At 42.3% G+C, this 18,454-nt stretch overlaps 1 protein-coding gene across 1 annotated transcript; it reads right to left on the reverse strand.

The window, feature by feature from the left end:
- Positions 1–824: 824 nt before the first annotated feature.
- On the reverse strand, positions 825–18,444 carry LOC119410051 (protein NLRC3-like). Its single transcript, XM_037676959.1, is given in 11 exon segments — positions 825–1,351; positions 3,182–3,228; positions 4,004–4,174; positions 5,636–5,809; positions 10,862–12,650; positions 12,776–12,977; positions 13,109–13,187; positions 15,397–15,491; positions 17,719–17,724; positions 17,834–17,979; positions 18,429–18,444. Coding segments are annotated over 10 exon segments (3,192 nt in total). The 5' UTR covers positions 17,936–17,979; positions 18,429–18,444.
- Positions 18,445–18,454: the final 10 nt, after the last annotated feature.

The following is an 18,454-nucleotide window of genomic DNA, read 5'->3' on the forward strand; positions in this document are numbered from 1 at the left end:
GTTTATGAATACATACAGTTTATGAATACAGACTGTTTATGAATACAGACAGTTTATGAATACAGACTGTTTATGAATACAGACTGTTTATGAATACATACAGTTTATGAATACATACAGTTTATGAATGCATACAGTTTATGAATGCATACTGTTTATGAATGCAGACTGTTTATGAATGCATAATGTTAATATTTAGTATTAACCACAGCATCAACTCAACTCATCGCAAACTGCTAAACCAAACGGGAATAAATTGTTGTTCTCAAATAATAGTGAGCTCAAACAATTTTATAAACTGAGACAATACTAAAATATAAATGAAGTATTAGAATGAAAGAAAGACCACTAACACACAGGCTAATATAAAAAACTGTTGCAGCATATCCATCAAGGGCTAATAATGACGAGTTAAACAAAAACAGCTTTTAATTTGGTTTTAAAGACACAGAGACAGGAACCTACAAACTGAAGATTCTCCCTCAACTACAAAATGTAACAGTGAAACCTTTCAAACTTTGCTGAGTTTAGAAATTTAGTTGTTAAAGTTTAGAAATTATATCTATAGAGTCAAACAGCAGAACTGGTGGAACCCAGTCCTTACAGGAAATACGTCTGACTCATTATTGGGAATCTGAACCCAGCTATCCGTAAAGAAAAATAATGTGTCAAGAGGGTCCAAACCCAAACACTCCTGACAACCACTGCTGTTAGATACAAATCAGTGAAGGTTTCCTCGTAGAAAGAGGTTGATATCAATGATCTAGATCCTGGACAGACCCGTACAGGCCGAGCCGTCTGGTCAATGGTAAGACAGGAAGAGACTATTCTGAACACAAAGACACCGAGGAACCAGAGGACAAGAGTGCAAATCCTGGATACAACGGTTCAACGAATAAGTCATTGAAGGTATGGAGGTGGATCAGTGAGTTGGAGGAGACGCTGTAGAAAGACAGGATGTTATCAAAACAGTCCAAATACACGGCTGCTCTGTTGGAGACCGAGGAGGAGATGGGTGTTTCCTTGTTGTTGTGCCAGGCAGAGAAATGACCGTCATCGGAGCAGTTCAGACTCCAGGACTGAGAGTTGGATCCAAAGACGCAGTCATCACTGCCTCCACTCCTGCTGATTCCTCTGTAACTCACAGATACTGATACTTTTCCTCGCCACTCCACCTCCCAGTAACAACGGCCGGTCAGGGGGTTTTTACACAGCAGCTGAGGATCGAAGTCAAACCTGTCGCAGTGGTCGGCGTAAGGCAAGTCCTGCTCCACACGCATCACCTTCCTGTTGTCAGACAGTTTGAGCTTTCTGTTTACTGTGTCTTTGTTGATTTTGAGTTGGAAGGAATCTGATGAAGAGAACAAACACAATCCAGCTTCAGGTTTTTGTTTTTGTTTTTTTTCCCCCGCTTGCTCTCGGCGAAGGCGGACACTTTCCCCTCCTGCTCCTTCCCCTGCTCTGCTCTTTGTCCTGTGAACCTTTTCAGAACCTCTTTTTTCCTATCTTTCAAATTGTAAACTATGGATCTGGTCAGCTGGCCTCTCAACGCAATTGATCAAATTTTCTCAACGAGAAGACAGGGCAAAGGAGAGCCCTCCTGCCCTGACGGGACACTAGCAGCTGGATACACTATATGGATTCTTGGGGGAAGTGGAAGATTTTGTGTCTGTCCATATTGTCAGTCGAGGACGCTGAAGATGTGTACATAATTGGATTTATAATAACAGGATTCCTGCTTTTTGGAGTTGTGGATACCTGGCATGTCGACAAATTCGGAAAACGTCAGCAGCTGTTCTGGCCATTGTAAAGCTTCTGGCATGTGTGAATGAATGTGCCGTGCTGTCAACACTCAGACTCAAATGCTGTGCAAGCTGAGCCGTAAGCTAGACACGGTTCTTGCTGAGAATCGCAGGCTACTTGCGACTCCTGAATCTCGCTGGTGGGAAGGAATAGATCTTGGAGAAGTCGTAAGCTCGACTTGGCATATGCAACCACAATTTGGCTGTTTGGAGTCGCCATGAGATGTACTAGCAAGACTGTGAAAGATAGATGGAAATTAACAGAGCTCGACCTGACCCAAACAAATTTGATTTCCACTGCGTCGACCTTGGAAGGTTGACTATCTCAAATTCTCCTGGATGTTGTGTACAAGACACTCTGCTCCCCCAACCCCTACCTGCTCCATTCCCCAGGGACATGGACCTGTGTCAGAGCTCTACTGAGCCGGCTGATAAACACACTTATCAGGACTATGGCTGGGTCAGGACTATGGCTGGGTCAGGGCTATCTGGACAGTGCTCTCGGTCTACTTCCCCTCAATTCACCGCCTTCGCTGGCCTCCCTCATTTTGCTCCATCGGTGCAGCAACCTAGGAGATATGAAGGCACCAGTGGCTGCATCGCTCACTTGAGTGGCCTGTGCCGGGACCCCCACCCTCACCCACTCCATATGCATATGTCTATATGTTTTTTTTTTTTTTTGTGCTGGTTTTTTTTGCAGCCATACACTGTGTCCAGTTAGGCATGCAGTGTGAGATGTGATTTATTTATTTATTTTACCTCCTTTTCCCTCATGTATCCTAATCTAATAAAAAAGGAAGCGCCTCTCAGTGAGGCTGCAGCCTCAGACACCCAATCTGCCCATGTCTGTTTTTTGTTTGCCTTTCATTCAATGGGCTGTATTGAAATGTAATTTCCTTGTGCTTCTGTGCAATGACAATAAAGTTGATTCTGATATTGGTCTACAATTTTGGTCAAAGATTTACATCCCGTCATTGGGTATGGGTGGCATGTATTTTAGACTTTTGTACAATTTATTTGAACGTTCTTTTTCCAGGGTGGAATGTCTATGTAACAAAAATCTTTTATGTCTTTTAAAAAACTAAAATTGGGTGTACAAGTTTTAATTTAGTGTGGATTGTTGTCAATCTACGCTGGGTCGGATTTATACATACAGGCTCAGTCACATTCAAATACCCCCTCGATATTTGGTCAAATGTCCCCACGCAAGATGCATCTCACCAACACACTTTTTGTATCTATCACCACGTTGCTGATAAAAACATTCATGCCCATGATGAGTGTATATAAACTTGACTGCAACCGTATAATCTTTGACTCATAAAGAAGTGATGTAACGGTTTGAAGATGGGTTTTCATGAACTAAATGAAAAACTTACATTCCCTCAGACCTGGTTTCAACCATCGAACCCCAGCAGATTCCCCCCTGAAATGAAAGATGGGGGACAGGTGTCAGGTCAGACTCAGCATGCAGACGTAGACATACAACTTTTACAGCTTGTATGGGGAAATCACACTCGTTAGTGCTTTAATCCAACACATGCCTGTCAAACCAAAACGCATGTACCCAAAAACTCTGGTACAAATACACATCCTGGTACGCTGCTAGTGACTGATGTGCTTTGTTGCATATTTTTTTACTTGTTTTTATTACAATAATGAATCAACATAAATCAGCACCAGAAAATAAGTTATGAGGTGTGTGTTTTATTTTATTTTTGGCTCGCTTGTTTGGGATCATTGTTCTGTTGCACCATGACCCAGTTTGGTCCAAGCTTCGGCTGCCAGACAAACGCCCTCCCATTGCAGACAGGTGCGCTTTATAAACAAAACCAATTTAGATCAGGACTGCCAGAAATTGATTGATTAATAGTCATATGGACACGTAACAATCTGAAGAAATCAAAATTCCATGCGTTTTGTAAAGGATCAAGTCCTTCCCTCGTTAATGATTTGAAAAATATATTTTTAAACTTTTTATAATGTATTTTTCCTGAATTTTAGCTATTGTTCTGTCACTAAGACTGAAACTACCATGAGAAGTTGAGACTGTTCATTTCTTTGTAAGTGAGCCAACATACAGTAAAGATGAATCAACAGAAGATCATATAATTATTTCCCTACCATACCATACTATAGTCCTTCTTCGTGCACACTGTTGCTCATTTCAATACATTTACAGCAGTTTGATGAACGCTCACCTGAAAATTTCAAGAGTCCAGTTTGATCTGTCCAGTCCACTTGACAGCAACTCGCCTGAGTCCTGCAGGTTGTTGTTACGCAGGTCGATCTCCATCAGACTACAGGACGGGGAGCTGAGAACTGAAGACAGAACTTTACAAGTTCTCCCTGAAATCTCACAGAACTGAAGTCTAAAAAAGGAAAAGAGAAAAGCATTTAGATTTTGTTTTTATACATATGGATTGCCATGTATTTTTCGTGTCAACCCATGGAGCAATCAGAGAAATAAATCTCTTATGTTTGCAGTTTATCACACATTTACTATAAAGGCAGGTCATATCTGTACAGAAGGTTTTATGTACGAAACAACGACCTGACATTTTCTAGACACGTTCTAGAAGGGCTGCAGGAGAACACACCATCTATTCTAACTTCTTCTTGAGATACCTGCTCAACTTTAAAACCATATCTGGAACAAAGGCATTCATAGAAACAGAGAGTGGAGGTGAAAACTGATGAGAACTATTGCTTTGTGTTTGTCTGCCTACATTAAAGGCGAGTTCAATGTCAAATCAATATCATGGCTGTATCTAAATGCACGTGATATTAAAACAGACAAAGGAGCAGTCCTAAAAAAGGGTGGTTGACCTTATATCAATCTTGTGTCTTCTACCAATTCACTTCTTTTTATTCATATAGCGCCAAAACACAACAAAGTTGTCTCAGGGCACTTTACAGGAGCATTCACATACATAAAAAAACAATTAGTAAAGTTCTCTATCTAAGGAAGCCAGCAGACACGTTGAACCTTCACTTCGTTGCAGTCTCCCATCCAGAGGGCTTGAGGTAATAAAAAGTTTAAAATGAGAAAAAAAAAAGCCTCAACACAAGTCTACAGGAAAGCTTCACATACAGACCAATACCTGCTTTATGATCTTCACTACCCACTGAAACTTAAACTACGCAGGGGTGTCAAACTCACTTCACTTCAATTCAATTCAATTCAATTCAAAAACACTTTATTAATCCCAGAGGGAAACTAAGTGTTGTCATAGCTCTCATCCTGGTTTCATTCAGGAGTTGTTATAGATGCTGATAGCTGTGGGCAGGAAGGATCTACTACAGTGAAGCAAAATAATCTGGCCAAAGAATCTGGCCACAGATACTGATCTGTCTACCTGGATCCAGCTTGCCGTCAGATCCAGCGGCCTTCTCGGTCCTCCTGGGCAGCAGGACTGCCCTAATGCCCTTGTTGATCCCATTGAGCCTCGAGGACTCAATGGGATCAACAAGTGACAACGGCCCATATGACAGGATGGAGGAATGAGTCAGCGACTCGTGTGGCCTTAACAGCCCTAATATAGTATCGTTGTAATGATTTAATAAGCCTGAAACACCCAGCCCACAATTAGAAATGAAGCCTTTTGGATGAGAACCTTCTTTAAGAAACAAGAGAAGTTCAGCTGCTTTCTGTTGAACCACTTACGATCATCATGTTCTGGATAACTGAGAATTTACACAAATGCTTTAAACACATCTCTGACACATTTGAAGAACTACTTTATCGTTTGACATAAAATCTTCTAGGAAGATTACTATTTTGTGCATGATAGAAACTTTGAAGTTGATAATTTAAAAAATATTGTTCTGACCTAAGCCTTTCCAGTTTGCAGTGTGGACTCATCAATCCAGAAGACAGCAGCTCCACTCCTGAATCCTGCAGGTTGTTGTTGCTCAGGTCCAGCTCTCTCAAATGAGAAGACTGGGAGCGGAGAACTGACGCCAGAGCTTTACAGCTTTTCTCCGAGAGGTTGCAGTCAGCAAGTCTGAGGGCAGGGTTAACAACAAATAAAATAAATCAGTTTTGTTGCTAACTTTCTGTACAAAACAAGCAGTGCATTTCTAAACATATATCACAAGAAAAATAAGGTCTACCTTCTTTCACTTCTACGGTTTTACATATACAGTATTCCCTCACTTATTACAGGGGTTACATTCCAGACACCCCCGCGATAGATGAAAATCTGCAAAGTAGGGATTTTATATTTATTTTAGTATTTCTTTTAAGGCTTTATAAACCCTTCCCATACTCTGCTCTAAAAGAGCACAGACTGATTCTACGGTTACTGAGCCAACCCCAGGGGTGGACCGGCCATCGGAAGCACCGGGACATTTCCCGGTGGCCTGGCCCGCTCAGTGATTGCCCAAGGTCTTGGTTCAGGTTATGCTTGATTATTTTAAATAAACAATCCATGCCACTCATGTTGCTCACTCAGGTATAAGACAGACCCCCAAACCACCCCCTCCTTTCTTTTTCCGAGGCTGTCTATCACAGCAGAGCAGGGACACACAACAGGTTGTGCGCTCGCCTGTTGTGTGTCTCTGCTCTGCTGTGACAGGCAGGCTCAGAAATAGAAAAGAGGAAGTGGGGTCTGTCTTTCCCCATTGCCAATAGTGTGTCGTGTACAAGCTTACATTGAAAACCCGCAAAAGAGTGAGTCCGCTAAAGTCGAACCACAAAGTATCAAGGGTCTACTGTAATAAAAAATTATCTTGTCTTTACCAGGTTTAAAACTTATTCAAATGTATTCCCAAGTGAACAAAACTTACAGTAGATTCCACATATCATTATTTAAAAAAGGGATTATGCATCATGTTTCAGGTGGATAAAATTGCACCTGAAAAGGGTCTTGATCTTCAATCTACGTTGATGCAGCTGTACCCCCACAAATTTTACATGAAAACGACTGGCTTGGCACCGTGATGTGTGCTCTTACTTGTCTTCGCATTTCGAGTTACCATGGCGATGTAATTAGTAAACAAATACGCCATTTTTCTCATTGAAAATCAATAGCTATGTTTAGATGCGCAACATTCTTTGATCTGATTCAAATGTGTTTGCATTAAATAATCCAAATGTATTGTTTAAATGGGCACAATCTGATCATGACGAGCGTTCACATACAGCGGGCTTTTATTCAAAATATAAGTACTGGCATATGCAGAGTGGTAAACTTTCCTTAAAAAAAACACAGAAGAAGTTCTACTTCTGTGATGAACTTAAACAAACCTGAGCGCGCAAAATGGACCCACGCCATGTTTTAATGATGGTGGAGAGGTTACTGTACTCACTGATTGAGCTACAGGTAATACAGATCATTTTGAGCTCTTTCAAAGTTTCTAATAGTAATATTGTGTCGCTCATCAACCAATTTTGCTTCCGACATATCATCTAGCCAGACGGAAATACATGAGCTGGGCATAGGTTGCAGTCACGTCAGTTTTCCACAATCAGAATAAAATGATCAGATTAAGTGTTTACATGCACACTGTTCAGATTATGAATCTGCATAAACCACCCCTCTCATTAGCTATGTTTACATGCGCAAAATTCTTTGACCAGATTGAAATGTTTTCAGATTAAATAATTCAAATGTATCATTTACATGGGCACAATCTGTTCATGACGAGCGTTTACATGCAGCAGGCTTTGCTCTGAACAGAAGTACTGACATGTACAAAGTGGTAAACTCTCCTAAAAAAAAACACAGAAGAAGAAGTTCTACTTCCGGTTTACTTTCGGGATGAACGTAAACGAATTGCTTCCCCGACATGCTAATATTACTAGCATTAGCCAAGCGGAAATGACATAGGTCGCACATGCGCAGTGAGGTCAGTTTTTCACGATCAGAAAAAAATGAACAGATTAAGCGTTTACATGCGCACCGTTCGGTTTATGAATCGGCGTAAACCACCCGTTTCGTTCTGATCACAAATCCTTTCAAATCGCACTGAATAAACAGAAAATAACCCGATCGGGGCGTTTACATGACTCATTTTTCCGAACGGCCGTTTAATCCGATTACTTATATACATGTAAACATGGCTATTTGGATTACAGATTCATTTAGATCGAGCTAAATCAGATCAGAATAATCCGAATGGGGCGTTTACATGACTTTTTTATTCTGAATGGGCGTTTAATCTGATTATGTCCATGTAGTTGAACCGCCTTTGAGGTCACATGGCCTAGTGGAGAGGTCCCTGAACTCAACTCAGTGTGACATCCAACAAACTCTTCCCACCACCACATCTTTTAAGATACACATGCATATTATATATCAAACCGTAGGCATTTTTGTCGTCTTTCCAGCAGTATTTCTGGTTTGGCTGTAGGAGTTGTGTTTTTTCCGTGAGCAGCTTCAGAAGGCAGAGTGCGACCACTTCGTGTCCCGTGTTTCCCCATTATCATTTTTCCAACTTTTTTGTTCAGATCGAATTGTAAGGAATGTTTTAAACTCGTCATATCTCTGACATATGTTGCTGTAAAAATGTGAAAATTCACAAGAGTGTGAACTGATCTCTTATCTCACTCACGGTTCAAGAATTTTTTCAATAGACTTTATAGTTTTTACACAGCAGATGTTTGTTTGAACCAAGATTAGCCACTTTTCCTCTTATACGTCTGTGTTACTGTACCCTGCTTACACACACACACACACACACACACACACACACACACACACACGCACATAAAATGGCGGGAAAATGTAGTTTTCTGATTGGCTAAGGTTGTTTCTACGGTAACTAGCCAGCTGACCTCTTATGAGGCTGCCAAAGGAAGGCATAGCTTCCGTAAAACGGAAGCCACATGATTGCATATCTGTACTGACACATTTAGAAACACCATGTAAACTTAAAGTGTCTGTCTGTTAGCAACATATCTCATGAACAGCTTGTTGGATATTTTGAAACTCACAGAAAGTTATCAATTGTATCTCTAGAACTGATTAACTTTTGGAGCCATTTTGGTTCAAGATGGCTGCCACAGCTACCTCAGAAAACACAAAATTGGCTATAAATCAGTCGTTCTTTAAGATACTGAGCTGAAATTTGGCATGGTGGTATCTGAGAGAGAACCCTAACACGTGGTACTGTCAAATCAAAATTCTAAAATGGCGACAATGTAGCTTCCTTGTCAAAGTTTCCCCAGGACATTTATAGTAATAGGTGGATGCCTTTCTAGGCAGTCCCCAATTAAACATTTGAGGAAGGAGCTGAAACATGGAGAACATGGAGAAGGTATGGGCATCAAGGCAAGTGAAAGTTTGGAATGACCATATTGGCAGCAGACCATGAATGAAGTTGAAATACTAGTTGAAATATAACGGCCTATGATTTATTGCAGTCCAAATAGCCCTTTGTGATATTAATACTGCATTCACTGATATTTTGATGAAAGTATACAGGTCCTTCTCAAAAAATTAGCATATTGTGATAAAGGTCATTATTTTCCATAATGTAATGATAAAAATGAAACTTTCATATATTTCAGATTCATTGCACACCAACTGAAATATTCCAGGTCTTTAATTGTTTTAATACTGATGATTATGGCATACAGCTCATGAAAACCCAAAATGCCTGTCCCAAAAAATTAGCATATTTCATCCCACCAATGAAAGACAAGTGTTTTTAATACAAAAAACTCCAACCTTCAAATAATCTTGTTCAGTTATGCACTCAATACTTGGTCGGGAATCCTTTTGCATGAATGACTGCGTCAATGCTGCGTGGCATGGAGGCAATCAGCCTGTGGCACTGCTGAGGTGTTATGGAGGCCCAGGATGCTTCGATAGCGGCCTTAAGCTCATCCAGAGTGTTGGGTCTTGCGTCTCTCAACTTTCTCTTCACAATATCCCACAGGTTCTCTATGGGGTTCAGGTCAGGAGAGTTGGCAGGCCAATTGAGCACAGTAATACCATGGTCAGTAAACCACTTACCAGTGGTTTTGGCACTGTGAGCAGGTGCCAGGTCGTGCTGAAAAATGAAATCTTCATCTCCATAAAGCTTTTCAGCAGATGGAAGGATGAAGTGCTCCATAATCTCCTGATAGCTAGCTGCATTGACCCTGCCCTTGATAAAACACAGTGGACCAACACCAGCAGCTGACATGGCACCCCAGACCATCACTGACTGTGGGTGCTTCACACTGGACTTCTGGCATTTTGGCATTTCCTTCTCCCCAGTCTTCCTCCAGACTCTGGCACCTTGATTTCCGAATGACATGCAAAATTTGCTTTCATCCGAAAAAAGTACTTTGGACCACTGAGCAACAGTGCAGTGCTGCTTCTCTGTAGCCCAGGTCAGGCGCTTCTGACGCAGTCTCTTGTTCAAGAGTGGCTTGACCTGGGGAATGCGGCACCTGTAGCCCATTTCCTGCACACGCCTGTGCACGGTGGCTCTGGATGTTTCTACTCCAGACTCAGTCCACTGCTTCCGCAGGTCCCCCAAGGTCTGGAATCGGCCCTTCTCCACAATCCTCCTCAGGGTCCGGTCACCTCTTCTCGTTGTGCAGCGTTTTCTGCCACACTTTTCCCTTCCCACAGACTTCCCACTGAGGTGCCTTGATACAGCACTCTGGGAACAGCCTGTTCGTTCAGCAATTTCTTTCTGTGTCTTACCCTCTTGCTTGAGGGTGTCAATGATGGCCATCTGGACAGCAGTCAGGTCGGCAGTCTTACCCATGATTGCGGTTTTGAGTAATGAACAAGGCTGGGAGTTTTTAAAAGCCTCAGGAATCTTTTGCAGGTGTTTAGAGTTACGTCGTTGATTCAGATGGTTAGGTTAATAGCTTGTTTAGAGAACCTTTTCATGATATGCTAATTTTTTGGGACAGGCATTTTGGGTTTTCATGAGCTGTATGCCATAATCATCAGTATTAAAACAATTAAAGACCTGAAATATTTCAGTTGGTGTGCAATGAATCTGAAATATATGAAAGTTTCATTTTTATCATTACATTATGGAAAATAATGACCTTTATCACAATATGCTAATTTTTTTTAGAAGGACCTGTAACTCGTTTTTGTACTTACAGAGCTTTGTTGGAGGCTTTAATCACCAGCAGAAGCCTTAGAAGAGCCTTGTCTGAAGCAGAATATCTCTTCAAGTCAAGCACATCCAGATTTTCTGGTGACATTAAGATGAAGACCAGCGCTGACCACTGACAAGTAGACAGTTTATCTGCAGAGAGACTTCCTGACCTGAGAGACTGTTGGATCTCCTCTACAAGAGAACGATAGTTTAGCTCATTCAGACAGTAGAAAAGGTTGATGCTTTTCTCTGCAGATGAACTCTTGTGGATTTTCTTCTTAATATATTGAACTGTTTCCATATTGTCCTGTGAGCCACTTTCTGTTTGTATCAGGAGGCCTCTTAGGAGAGCCTGATTGGTCTGCAGTGACAGTCCAAGGAGGAAGCGGAGGAACAGATCCAGGTGTCCATTTGGACTCTGTAAGGTCTTATTAACAGCACTCTGATAGAAATCTTTTGGCTTTAACTTGTGTACGATTTTAGACAACTTAGAATGTGCTTGTTCTTCGATCAAGTTGACCCCAGAGTTGAAGAAGGTCAGATGGACATGAAGAGCAGCCAGAAACTCTTGGACACTCAGGTGGACGAAGCAGTACACCTTGTCCTGGTACAGCCCTCTCTCCTCTTTAAAGATCTCTGTAAACACTCCTGAGTACACGGAAGCTGCTCTGATATCGATGCCACACTCTGTTAGGTCTGACTCGTAGAAGATCAGGTTTCCTTTCTGCAGCTGCTCAAAAGCCAGTTTCCCCAGAGATTCAATCATCATCCTGCTCGCTGGACTCCAGTGTGGATCTGTCTCAGCTCCTCCATCATACTTGACCTTCTTGACATTGGTCTGAACCACCAGGAAGTGGATGTACATCTCAGTCAGGGTGTTGGGCAGCTCTCCTCCCTTTCTGGTTTTCAACACGTCCTCCAGAACTGTAGCAGTGATCCAGCAGAAGATCGGGATGTGGCACATGATGTGGAGGCTTCGCGATGTCTTGATGTTGGAGATGATCCTGCTGGCCTGCTCCTCATCTCTGAATCTCTTCCTGAAGTACTCCTCCTTCTGTGGGTCAGTGAAGCCTCTGACCTCTGTCACCATGCCAACACATTCAGCAGGGATCTGATTGGCTGCTGCAGGTCGTGTGGTTATCCAGAGGCGAGCAGAAGGAAGCAGGTTCCCCCAGATGAGGTTTGTCAGCAGCACATCCACTGAGGTGGACTCTGTAGCATCAGTCAGGATCTGATTGTTGTGGAAGTCCAGAGGAAGTCGACACTCGTCCAGACCATCGAGGATGAACAGAACCGCTAATTTTTCAAACCTGGAGATTTCTTGGGTTTTAGTAAAAAAGTGATGAACAAGTCCCACCAAGCTGAACTTTTTGTCTTTCAGCACATTCAGCTCTCTGAACGTGAATGGAAATATGAACCGGATGTTTTGGTTGGTTTTGTTTTTACTCCAGTCCAGAGTGAACTTCTGAGTCAGGACTGTCTTCCCGATGCCAGCCACGCCCTTCGTCACCACCGTTCTGATTGGTTCATGCCTTCCATGTGGGAGTTTAAAGATGTCTTCTTGTCTGATTGTTGTTTCAGGTCTGTGTGGTTTCCTGGATGCTCGTTCAATCTGTCTGACCTCATGTTCATCATTGACCTCTCCAGTTCCCCCCTCTGTGATGTAGAGCTCGGTGTAGATCTGACTCAGGAGGCTTGGGTTTCCTGCTTTAGCAATCCCCTCAAACACACACTGGGCCTTCTTATTCAGATAAGATTTGTGTCTGTGTTGACAAACTGGAGCCAAATGTTCTGAACAAAGACAAAAAAATGGCAATGAAGCATATATTCATCTAAATAAAGTGTTTGAATTTCTGTTGAGACATGAGTAAATGCCTCATTTAGTTAACAGAGTGAATCTAAAGAGATCTTCTCACTGCTCTGCAGACAGTCGGCCAGTTCCTCCTGCTTCATCATCCTCAGGAAGTTCAGTGTGATCTGTACAAGTGCCTCTTTGCTGCTCCTCTGCTCTTCATCCTCACTCTGACTCACTGAAGAGTCTTGGTAATCTGAACTCAGAAGCTTCTGGATCTTCGTCAGCTCGTTCTTCACAAAGGTGACCATGTTGTCCTTCAGCAGCTGGAACAGAATGTTAATGAACGACACATCAGACTGAAATCATGGAACACCAGATCCATGTTGGACAGACTGACTGGACTACAAAGTGCAACAAGGAGATGACTGAAAACAGAACCGATGGAAAAACAGACCATAAATACGGAGTCCAGATGTGTTTCATGCTGCTGGATAGACTGACCACTGGAACCATCTGAGCTCTGCTGGTCCACTCTGTTGAACAGGAATGAAGAATTACACATATCTGTCCACACAAAGATTAATACAAGCTAAAGGTCCATGTGCAGTCATGCTCCAAACAGTGTTTCTGGAGTGGTTACCCTGTTGTGACGGTCACATGACGAAACAAAACATTAATGGCTTCCAGAAGAATGAGCTGAAAATGCTTCATTTCTAGAAGCTCTGAGTATTTCCACTGGAGATCAGATTTTTTTTTACAGAAAATTTGACATTTTTTCTATTCGATATGAAGAACACTTCCATTCGGCCAATTTGTGTTGGAGTTTGAGTTTTTCTCCTGCAGCTTCAAGGCACTAGACGGCACCAATAAGTACACGCCTGTGGACCAGTCACCTGATGAGCTGCAGGAGTGCATAAGGCAGTTGATGACTTCTTTTCGACACTGGTGCATTATCTGCCAATTTCACTGACTCCTGTGTTCCTCCTGTGCCTTGGACTTCCCTGGTTTGATCCTAAGCCTCTTTGTGACCTCTCCAGCTGTTCCTCGCCGTCCAGTACTTGCCCACTGATAAATGCAACCTTCCTGGAAGTCCCTCCTTTGTGGTTTCTGGAACTACTGGTCTCTCATCCCTATGATGACCATTTCCTCCAACAAGATGCAAACAAATATCTTCAATCATCCTCAAGGACCTAAACCTTCAAGTAACCCTTGTCCTTGCTCTCCAGGGTTCCAATCCCTTCCAGCTGTGTTGCAGCCAATTGTTGAATTTCACCTATTGTAAATATCCATCCATCCATTTTCTTTACCCGCTTCTTCCATTTTGGGTCATGGGGGTCGCCGGTGCCCATGTCCAGCAATCACTGAGCGAGGGGCGGGGGACACCCTGGACATGTCGCAAGTCCATCACAGCTATCGTAAATAAACAATGTTAATTGTTTGTTGTCTTAGAGTTGCTATTTTCAGTCATGACTATCTGGGTATTTAGTAAACCCTTACCATATGTTTCTGTTTTGTTCACGAGTGAGGGAAGAATGGAGCGTGACATTGACAGATGGATTGGTGCAGCGTCTGCAGTATTGTGGACTGTACTGGTCCACTGTGGTGAGGAGGGAGCTGAGCTGTAAGGCAAAGCTCTCTGTTTACTGGCTGGTCTATGTTCCTACCCTCACCTATGGTCATGAACTCTGGGTAGAAACGGAAAGAATGAAATTGTGGATACAGGTGGTTGAACCCAGTTTCAACCCTAACCCTTAGAGATAGGGTGAGAAGTTCAGTCATCTGGGAGAGACTGAGTAGAACGGCTGCTCCTCCACATTGAGAGGAGCCAGTTGGGACGGTACGGGCATCTGGTAAGGATGCTCCCTGGGTGCTTTGGGCATGTCCAACTGGAAGGAGACCACGGAGAAGAACCAGGACACGCTGGAGAGAATGTCTCTCACTTGGCCTGGAAATGCCTTGGGGTCCTCCCAGAAGAGCTGGAAGAGGATGGATGGATGGATGGATGGATGGATTTTTCTGTTTCCATTCATGTTTTTGGTATACAATTCCACCAGCAACTTTGGAAAATTTTAACTAAATGCAAACTACACCCCAAAAACATAGACATTGTATAAACTGCAAATTTAAAACCAGAATGCAATGATTTGCAAGTGTCACACACCCACATTTGATTCACATTAGACATATCAAACATTGAAGAAACTGGAGATGAATTGGGTATTTCTTAATTTGATGGCAGAAACGCATCTGAAATCAATTGGGACAGGGACAACAAAAGGCTGCCAACAAAAACAACGTTGAGAAACTGGTGTGGAATGGAGCTGAGATCAAATTAAACCCACAATGAAAGAAAATAAAAGTAGTTTACAGGTACAACATTTCAGTACAACTCACCTTTCTAAAGCAGAAGGTTGGTCTGTGTTGAAAAAAATACCAATATTCTTGGAAAAGTTACTTTTAAGAGACACACAGCTGGGCTCAGGGTCAGGTCGCTGATGGACGCTAAAATAAAAACAGTTACATGGGATTTATATCTAATAATATTTAGCTATAGTAAACTTTTCTTTACTGTACGTAGAGAAAGCATGTCAGTATTTTTAAAGATTTTGCTGAAGCTCAAAATTTTCACAGCAACTTTGCAAGTCGATGAAAAACAACAAAAGACAAGCTAGCTGTTTGCACACCACTGACATACTGGAATAAAAACATTTAAAACTCTTAGAATATTTAATGACAGCTCACCTTTTGGAAGCAGAAGGCTGGACTGCTTTAAAATCAGTAACAAAATCCTTAGAAAGGTTACTTTTGAGGGACACACAGCTGGGCTCAGGGTCAGACTTAGATTCAGATTCAGGCATGAGACCTGGTTTATTCCTGACGGCGAGATATTTTATTAAAACATGTATCCACAGACGACGTGAAGCAGAAAACAACTCATTAAATGAATGAACAACTGATGAATGTACATTGTCAGGACACTTCAAACAGCTGCACTTCTATAGAACTCACTTTCTTGCTGCAGGTGGTGGATCTGAACGAGCATCCAGGGAAAGACTCGTGGAATCGTCACGTGTACAAGACACAAGCCTCGACTCAGGTTCAGGTTGATTCCTGTGAATGTAGACAATTTACTGATGTGACGCTGAGATGAACACTAACAGATGATCTTAAGATCAACTGCATGGTCCCGGACACTGTCGACCCCCTTCAGTTTGCCTATCGCCCTAACCGATCAGTGATGATGCAGTATAGCCCTCCACACTCTGCAACACCTGGAAAGCAGCAGAACAAAACCCAGAATGCTGTTCCTGGACTACAGTTTGACTTTAAATGCCCTCCGTCGGGGCAAAACGATAGAGAAGCTGATGGACCTCGGCGTCCCACCTGTAACTGGATCCTGGACTTTCTGACAGATGGACCACAGGTGGTGATAATGGGAGGACGGGTGTCTGCTGGACTCAGTCAGCACAGGATCCCTGCAGGACTGTTGCCTGCACGTTAAAAGATGTTGACCTTGTTGCTTTACTTCATTAGGCTGCTCAGGAAATCAGGTGTGAACCAGCGCCCTCTCACCCAGGCCTACAGAGGACTAACCACAGCACCACCGTCTGGTATGGGAACGCCACACAAGCAGAAAGGAAGTCACAGCGACGACATGACGACTGTGGAGCGGATCACAGGGACAAGCGTCCTTCCATGGACTCGTCGTATGAGCAGAGCTGTTGAAGGAGAGCAGCAGGAATCATCCAGCTCACGCTCTTATCACTAAAAATGTTCATCTAACCCAGTCCTTCTCAAATAGCGGGGCGCCTGGAGCAATGCCGGGGGGGGCGCATGTGACCCCGGGGAACATATTGCGGCAGGGATTCGTTTTTATTTTGCACCATTGTCGTTGCGTCAGGGTGCGTTCAGCAACTGTTTGCTAAAATCCATCAACTCTCAGGCTCACTAATCGTAAAGTTATGAACAAACGTGTCTCTTGTCGTTTGGGGAGCCGTGATGGAGCCGTGTCGCTGTGACGCCTCAGCGGGTGACGCTCCGGACGCTTGTCACCCACAGCAACAAAGAGTATAAACTCAAAGCGAGAGCGTCACCTGCCCCTCTTCCTCTTTTACAATTTATTTTTAGTTTGTCAAAGCACAATTTTTTTTTAATCCTTTTATCAATACAGAAGTAATTTTTAATAAATGTTAGGACTCTATTCTTTGCTAACAAAATATATCTTGTCATTAAACAACTTGTCAGGTTCTTGCGAGCGCGTCCCCCAATACCGCCCCCCACCCCCAGCCAGCTCGCTCGCTCTTGAGCTCGGTGCGTCTTCTTTGCTGCCGCTGCTCTGAGACCAAGTCCAGGTCCAGAAAGTTGCAGGATCACGTTTCAAACTCTGCTTCAAAAAGCTGTGCACTGCAAAACATGCTTATCGTAGCCATTAAACCAGACTTCCTCATTTTTATTAAAAAAAAACAGCACAAATTGTTTTATAGGTCAAAGTGTTGTATATGTTAAAATGTTGCAGAGTTTGAATTTATTATTAATTATATTTCATTTGATTGTTCAGTATCAAATGGTCAAAAATGTTTACAGTTTAAATAAGGATAGATTATTTTTAATTTCAGGCAAACTGATGCACTTTAAGCCGTTTCTGTTACAGACTATAAAACGATGTTAATAATCTTTGTCGTAAGTTGATCTATATTTGTTTATTTATTTAATATTAATAAGGGTACAATGATATGCAGAAGTGTACTTATAACATTTTTTTAGACAAATTATATTATTTACAGTCGGGGCGGAGAGTTGGGGGGGCGTGAAATGTTTACTTCTTCCTAGGGGGGGTGTAACCGAAGATAATTGAGAAGCAGTGATGTAACCTGAGACAGAGCAGAGCTGACATCATCATCATCATCATCATCATCACCCACAGTATGAGGCGTTTCATAGATTTTTCTCTGCCACAGTCACTGATGGGACAACACCACCATGGAATCAGGTGCAACAAAAACCCTGAACCTTCACTGGTCATGTGACCTGCTTGACCTTCTGTACAGCGGAGACAGAAACCACTTTGTTCTTATTTTTATTTTATTAAGTGTTTCAGTGTTTTATGAGCTCTGCACAAGAATACCAGTGTTCCTGGATTGTTGGTCTGTGCACAAATGGTAAGTAAAGAACTTTGAACTTGATCTTCTCACCTCTGATCTTTGCTCTGCTCCTCGTGTTCTCCACCTAGAGGGGTTTCAGAGGGAGGACCTCCTTTCTCTCCACCCTCACTCCGATCCATGCTGCTGGACTCAGGTCAGCTCAAACACCTTCTGCCTTCACCTGCTGAGGAAACACACATACATTCAGCCGTGCAGCACAATCCAGTTTTTCTTGGTCCTGATTCCTGCAGCAGCTCAAACAGACTAACACTAAACATCTGGAACCACTGTATCTAAAGATACTCACAATTTAATAATCTGACTGGGACGTTAGTCATTTTACTTTGAAGGTCTCACAGGAAGTATGTTTTAACATTTAGATTACTGAGAAATGAAAGTGAAAATAACAACAAAGTGAAAATACTGTAAACCGTTTTAGGAGGGAAAAAATGAACATTCAGTAAACCTGATGCTGTTTGACTGTATTTATTTAATAATCAGGTGATTTCTTGTCGAACAATAAAGATGTCTTGTGTTGAAATAAGTTTGTGTAAAACAGAAACTAACGCGGAATAAAGACAAATATAATCTGAAAATATAAATATATTCTAATATCAATCAGAGGAAACTTACATTTATCTGAACGAAGTTAAAGAGTT

Source organism: Nematolebias whitei, chromosome 1 (genome assembly GCF_014905685.2).
Source record: "Nematolebias whitei isolate Nwh7 chromosome 1, NemWhi1, whole genome shotgun sequence".
In the NCBI taxonomy this organism is placed as follows: domain Eukaryota; kingdom Metazoa; phylum Chordata; class Actinopteri; order Cyprinodontiformes; family Rivulidae; genus Nematolebias; species Nematolebias whitei.